The 7,500-nt window shown below is 41.7% G+C and overlaps 1 protein-coding gene across 3 annotated transcripts in view; it reads right to left on the bottom strand.

Annotated features, from left to right (window-relative positions):
* mast2 (microtubule associated serine/threonine kinase 2) overlaps positions 1 to 7,500 on the bottom strand; it is a 153,001-nt gene that overhangs the window by 76,084 nt on the left and 69,417 nt on the right. The window contains exon 1 of one of the 3 annotated variants that reach the window (XM_017479809.3): positions 6,950 to 7,500. This exon is cut by the window's right edge and continues 1,046 nt beyond it. The exons of the other annotated variants lie outside the window; for them this stretch is intronic. Coding sequence (XP_017335298.1) covers positions 6,950 to 6,988 — 39 coding nt within the window. The 5' untranslated portion in view covers positions 6,989 to 7,500. The remainder of the gene's footprint in view (positions 1 to 6,949) is intronic. 3 annotated transcript variants of the gene reach the window in all.

Below are 7,500 nucleotides of genomic sequence, written 5' to 3'. Positions count from 1 at the left end.
CAAAGACTAACCAAGTCTGACTGCGTGTGTGCGTGTGCGTGTGGCCCTTGCAGCTGAGACCTCACATTTTCTGGCACTCTTCCTTCTCTCCTTCACCCCTCCTTCTCTGTCCTCTGGCTGTAACGATGAGCTCATGCTCCCAGCATGGATGCAGAGTGAGCTCATTGCTCAACTCTTAATACATTTATCCAGTGCTTTGGCAGGAAAGGCAGGTCAGTCTGTCTATCTGGACCGCCCAGGCGATAGCCTAGAGTGCGGACTCAGAGATTAAAGGCTCAGGAAACCTTTGCGGGTGTTCCGAGTTAATTAGCTGATTAAAGCTCTTCTCAGGTCGACATTTCTGTATTATACATTCTTTACTCAAATATTTTGAGATACTGGATTTTTTTATTTCCATGAGCTGTAAGCCGTAATCATCGAGATTAAAACAACAACAACAAAAAAAGCTTGAAATATTTCACGCTAAGTGTAATGAATCTAGAATATATGAAAGTTCCAGTTTTTTTTATTAAATTACAGGGGGGGGGCACTTCATTTAAGATCGAGCAAACTCCCAGTGCAGCTCCTATCTTAAATGAAGTGTCCGGCTTTTCGCTGCTCCGGCGCCCAGGAACGAGAATCACCAAGCCGGACACTTCACCCAGGAAACATGGAGACCACAGCCAAAGAGCTGAGGTCTGGCTCCCGGTCACCATCGAATATATAGTGAACTACACCCTGATGGTGACGCTCACTTACTGAGATAGGAGCTAGACTGGGATTTTGCTCGATTACAATAAAAAGTGACTGTGCTTCATTATCATTTCTTTTATTATTATTATTATTTTTTTGCTTTAAATAACCGCCAAGATCCTAAGCCAATCTAAGCTAAACTAAGCTAATTGCTACAGCCACAATGGTGCTGCTTCTGCTAGTGAGCACGGGTGCCTACGGATCACGTGCACGCTACTGTCTTCACTCCCGTTGGTAGTCGCTGCACCAAGACGCTCCTAATTTTCATAAAGTTAAACATTCCTCAACTTCCAAAGTCGCTGGACATGCCCACATCTAGTCGCTGTCGCTCATGTAGCCAGCTATCGTTGAAAAGGAATGGTCTCCGGTCGCTTTGTCGCTGCGAGTCGCTGTACGTGTGAAAGCACCTTGAGCGGTAAAGCTGTAACTTCAAGATGGAGGGCTTTGTGGTTTCTCAGTAACATGACAAGCCTCATTATTGTCTTGTTAACTTCAGGAGAGCAAAAAAAAAAAAAAAAAAAACTTAGGGTGGTAAAGGGAATGACCGTTTATAGCTGCTATAATACAAGGAATAACAGGAAATGACTTGCTTGGCAGATGTTCCACAACAACTCCTGGGTGGTCCCCTTATTTTTGGACCACATCACAACACACCATCCATTCTTTAATGCTTTTCTCATAACGGTACGTCCCGTTGTGTTTTATGTCCTCCATACTGTACTGTGAGAACCGCTCTGAGTCCACAGCAGACTGAAGTGAGATACGGTACTGGATCTGCTACGACGCAGAGCTTCGCTTTTGCTTCTTGATTAGATACAGCTAATCAGTCTGCACTCGTGTCACAGGTCGTTTAGCTGCTCAGCAGCCGAGACTACTCGTTCTGTACCTGGAGGAAAATGCAGCACGGTCTTGAGATAAATTGAATAAACACAATCCTGCAGTGTTGCGGCTTCAGCCAGGACCTGAAACAGCCCTAAACAGAACAGAGCTGAAGAGCAGTAATGAGAAGGGAAAAAAAAAAGAGATGAGTGTGGGAAAAACAAAGAAAGCTGACTGTTCCATCACTGAATCAACAATTAGAAGCTGATCAACAGGATTAACCCTAACTCTGCAAACAACGTCATATAAATGCAATTCTCCTTTCCTCTGATTCTTTGAATCATGCCGAGTTCAACGGATACCACGATGTTCATTTCCACCATAGGGGATTTTCCACCACTTTATTTTAAATGTTCAAAAGCAGTTGATTTTTTCCATTTCTTTTCCTATAGATTTTGTCTAATAATCGTGACATTTCCACCACAGCCTCGTGAGACGAACCGGAACAAAACCCAAATTCTTGGATTATATACTTGGATCCATAATGTGTAAATGAGGTGAAGTCCCCAAACAGTACATGAGGACATACCTCAGCATGGGTGACGTATTCAGACCAAACTTTGTACCCGAGTGAAGGACCACAACCTATGGGACTCCAAGAAGTTTCATCTAAATTCACCTCTAGGGGGAGCTACAATTCACAAATTTGTCAAATTGACAGTAACCTTTTATCCATGATTCTTCCTGTTTCCCTGGAAGGTGCAGAGTGTTCTTCATGTAATGAATTTGTGAATACTTCCAAACCGTAAAAACTGCTGTTGTTTTGTTTGTTTTTTTAAACTTCCTCTCATCACAAAAAAATTGACCATAGCATTGAGAATCCAACCCGAACAAAACGATGCTTTAACGTGTTGACAAATCTTGTCACGTATTTCGCAACATGACCTAATGTTAACACACAAGCTTCGAGTTCGTTTGCAACTTCAGAGGGCTACTGAAAACAGGAAGTGGGGTGATATCACAGCTGATGGGTCCACTGGCTTCTGATCTTTCTCCATTCCTAAGGGGTGGGTCAAAAAAGTGCTTGGCCCCCTTAATCGCTATCGTTTGATTAACTTTGCTAGTTTAAATCATGGGTTTCCCCCTCACGTTTTTATGCAATCTATCTAGATGAAAATGTGAAAATATTTCAATATTTCAAGTGTAATACAATTTCTCTGCTCATAAATTGGCTTACTAAATGCAACAGCTATTATTTCAATAATCGAAATTTTAGCAATTTTAACTATTACCGTGCAACTCGAGTTGGAATTTCTACAGACATTTCTAAGCATCTTTTATTGTGAAGCTGGAACGTTTAAGGGCATGATTAACTTGCACACATCCTCTATACGCCATCAAACCCATTCCCCAATTGATCCTTTCTTCATTTTATCTTTAGCAAGGATCCTGAGGCAAGGCATAACTACCTGCACACAGCGACCGTCCTCACACTGACACGCAAACATCCACACTCATAACCACAGCTGTGCTCAAGCCAGAGATTCCTTTGTGTACAGACCTCACCCTTTGTGAAAATCCCTCTCTGAATTCTGCTGGGTGTTTGTTTTTTGTTTTTTTTTACAGAAAACAGGATTAAAAAACAGAATCGAGAGGGCATGTGTAAGAGCGGGAGAAACCGGGGAAACGTCTGCATCCTGAGGGCCATCAATAACACACTGGATGTGTGGAACCCATGGGAAGCTGTTCTTAAAAAGTAGGGCTGAAGTCTGTTCAAACATGGGTAATAATGCCCGTGAACAATATTATGTTTAGTGAAAGTACAGGCTTGCTTACAAGTTAAGCACTGTAATATCATACTATAAAATTATTTTGTTATAAATACAATTGACGTTTGTGTAATCATCACTTGCATACTTCACAGCATGAGCAGTTTGTCTCTCGAACCGGTCAATGCGGCAAAATTTAACCTAGCGATGCTGGCTAACAGACACCGGGTCACTTCAAGACAATATGGTTAATATAATATAGCAATGTGTGTCTAAGAGTCTCGTACACCATTACAGTACACTACACCATTACAGTAAGGCAGTGATGGCTTAACGGTTAAGACTCTGGGTTACTGATCAGAAGGTCGGGGGTTCAAGCCCCAGTACCACCAAGCTGCAACTGTTGGGCCCTTAAGCAAGGCCCTTAACTCTCAACCACTCCAGGGCCGCCGTATCATGGCTGACCCTGCGATCTGACCTCAACTTCCTAAACAACCTGGGATATGGGAAGAAAAGAATTTCACTGTGCAGTAATGTATACGTGAAAGGCTTCCTCTTCTTCAGTATTTATCGCTACTGATCCAATTCGCCTCATCTCTTTTCTCATAGGTGCAATGAGCTCATCTCTAAACTCGCTGGAGAACCATTTACTATTGAACCCGAAAAGCAGCGCGACAGATGAGAACACAGGCTAATACTGCTCTGTAGCTCATCTTTACATGGCAAAGCTAGATAAGCATCAGCCTTTTCAATTTTAATCATCATTATCATCATCGTTAGTTAATTTACTGAATATATATATTTTTAAATCCTAACATTTCAAGCCACGTTGCTAAATTTAAAATCTCTCCCAGGGCTACAAGAGGAGTTATTTTTTGACAACAATGACTGACAGTGAGCTAAACCGCTTCTACGGGAAATCTGACTTTATAGCGTCTGCTTACTCGTTCCCTCATCATTAACCATAATACGGACGTCTCTTATAAACATTATCTTTAAATACTAAATAGAAGATTTGTTTGGATGGTATAATAATACTTCATAATAAGATTTGTGAATTTCCATAGCACTCAAAGTGAAAAGGTCTGCCTAGGCACAACCACCATTAGATTAAACCTATTAATGTTAAGTGCAGATCTATTAATAGGAGTCACGCTCGTTTTCCACTAATGATGAATCAATAATGCAGAGGTTTCTGCAACACACACTAATTAAATACATTTATTCAACACGTTTATGCTGTGCAATTAAGCTGGTTTATGCACACCTTTGTTTAGATATTAAACTCCTCATTAAAATTGGACTGGAAATGCAGGAAACAAAAGCTTGCTGAACACACGTCAGACATATTGAACTCCTCGAGCAATACTTGCTGGTCTAAGCCAGAAATAAATCAGCAAACTCACAATATCAGCAACATAAAGATGAGCCTGAACAGCTTATCTAGGTGCTGCTTATTACTCACAGGCAGTGTCACTTCCAGAGAAAAACCAATTTCCCATTTTATCCCTGCACTCAAGAGACAAGCTGGGTTTGGTGTGAGGGACGACTGAGCCAGAAGGAAACACAATTCACTAGAACGTCTAACTAACCACAACACAAGATGTTATCACACTCCTGATACATGGGTTTAAAACACTTCGGGGGGAGAGACACTCAGTTTGGATGTGAAATCCAGTTTGGCTCGAAACTGAATCGTCTAATCAATTGAAAGTTATGTCTGGAACAAAGACTAGTTATTGACTAGTTGTTGAACACAAACACTGGAGAAAATCATAGCCAGAGCTTTGGGAGCAAGAACCACTAGGAAACAAGATTCAACAGAACCATCATTAACATACACACACCCTTTATCCTCTTCAAAAATAAAAACCATCCAAGTGCATCTGTACAGCTCACAGGGTTCAGGTCTTATACCAGAGAGACACATTAGGAGCAATAAGGCAAAAGCTTTTGGTCATAACAGCCTATTCATCAACAACTGATGGGGAAGGAGGTCTTTATTCAGAATGACTCGAAAAAGCAATGCTGAATAATTTAATACTGCCTTGAAGGAATGTAACACATATGACACTATGGAAATATCGCTGCTAATCGGGTCGAGAGCTAAAAAGTGGACAGGCTTTCGGTGGGAGTTTCTCATCTGATCCCAGGCTTTAACAGAACAGAGCCCCCGGGGCAGAACCTCAGGATGGAGGGATTTGCAAAAACAACCCTCCACACCAGTTCAGTGCACTCGCAAAACACAGAGCTCAGCGAATATCCCCCAACCTCTCTCTCGGCCAAACATTCTGCATCGTCACTCATACCCGGTTCAATTGCAATAGGCGATTTATCACTACGTTACATTTTACATCCATTACACCAGTACTATATGTCCACGGCACAAGGACGTCCCTTCAGTGCTTTAAGCTCGTCATTAGGGTTGATCAAGACAAGCGTGTGTTGAGGTCAAGTGTCTGCATTTCTGCTCAGTTTCAAATCCAAACCTGATCTATCCCACAACGATTTATCTGGCTAGGACTAGATAAGTGTCATATCTCACCGACTATCCTAGTAGCTCTTCACAACCCCCCCAAAAAAAGACCAGACAACGCTTAAGTAATTACAAGCACAAACTCATTTACAACACAACACAGCAATTTATCTATTTAATAACCTAAAAAAAAAAATAAAAATCCTATATAATTTCCATTATAGGCTCTAAACCATTTAATCCTTTAAGACTGACCAAGTACAGTCTCACTAATATCTCTGTACTTGTGCTAGCAATGTAGATATTATTACACAAGATTAAATGTCGTGTAATAATCTCTCACAAGATAAATACACGAGATAAACAATTCACAAATACACAAGATAAACGTTTCGATATAACGCTAATAAAATGTAGCCTCTATACACAACACTGGCATAAGCTTTCCCAGTAGGACTCGAACTGATTCGGTGGCTGCTGAATGAAAAACTTGATACTAGTGATATAAATGTATTGTGTTGGCCTGTGGCTTTCTTTGTGTAATATCAGCATGGCTTTATGGTTAATGTCAGACATGTGCGAATTAAATTCTCAGAGATAACCGAGATCCCTGAATGCTCATGTTCCATGTGGAAGATGTTGTAAAGCAAAAGCTCGAGGAGAGACACGGTGGTTTGCCGAGACGTTACAGGCACACGGATTAACATGTATTCGTTCCAACTGTGTTGCAAAGAAATTTGCAATGAAGAGACTGAATTATTCAATTAATCCCCGAGAGAGGAACGGAAAGGAAACGGCCAACTGCAACCTCAGTATCTGTTTCGACTTATTACATCCAGAGTGAACTGGGTTACATCACGTTTTCAAGGTTTCCAGCAATAGAGACGGTGGTTAAACACCGCCTAATGTCACAAGCATTGCCATGAGGAACGTCAGTAAGCGTCAGAAGCGCCTTTGACTTCATTTAGACGCTCGACGGTGTGAAAATGCTGATGAATATTACGAGATGAGGTGCTAACTAAAAAAAAATTCTGAAAACCAAAACAAAGATGTCCGTGTTAAGCATCCTGGACAGTTAACACGAGGATGGACAACGGGGCATGAGAGAAACACACACTACATATCATCAAAGCCCATTATCAAGGAGCATTACCTGGAGACCTCGCCGTCTTAGAATACTGGAGTCGTCCATTGTGCGGTCCTCCAGAAATCAGCTTCAGATATGCTGATTTAGCACCTTATTAAAAGTCCCGCGAGTAGTCAACACAAGATCCGAGGTAAGGACTCTGGGCAAGGACAGGCACTTTCAGTTCACCCTGTGCAGTTGTATTAGAGAGAAGCGCTCCACGGACAGACCGAAGCAGGCATGAATGAAGGGAGAAAGTTCAGTTCTCGAAGACTGGCTCGTCAGTTAGTGCGCATTTCAGCCAAGCTACTTCACCTGCATTATTAAGTCACAGCAATGGAATACTGTTAAAGTAGCTTTGATGGTCCTAATGCTTCTGAGCAAGTTTTCATAAAAATACATTACAGTTTCTTCTCGTCTATTCCGGTCAGAGGAGTGCAGACCTTCGCATAAACACACACTGTTCTGTGGAGCTCCAAATTGCAAAGCTCAGCACTTGTCCAATGTTGATATCTGCTGTATGATCTTGCCCTTCGACTGAAGACCCTCTCTCGACTCGTCATCGATTCAGCACAGGA

The sequence above is a fragment of the Ictalurus punctatus genome, chromosome 11, assembly GCF_001660625.3.
Source record: "Ictalurus punctatus breed USDA103 chromosome 11, Coco_2.0, whole genome shotgun sequence".
In the NCBI taxonomy this organism is placed as follows: Eukaryota; Metazoa; Chordata; class Actinopteri; order Siluriformes; family Ictaluridae; genus Ictalurus; species Ictalurus punctatus.
This window is presented reverse-complemented; position numbering and strand designations above follow the sequence as displayed.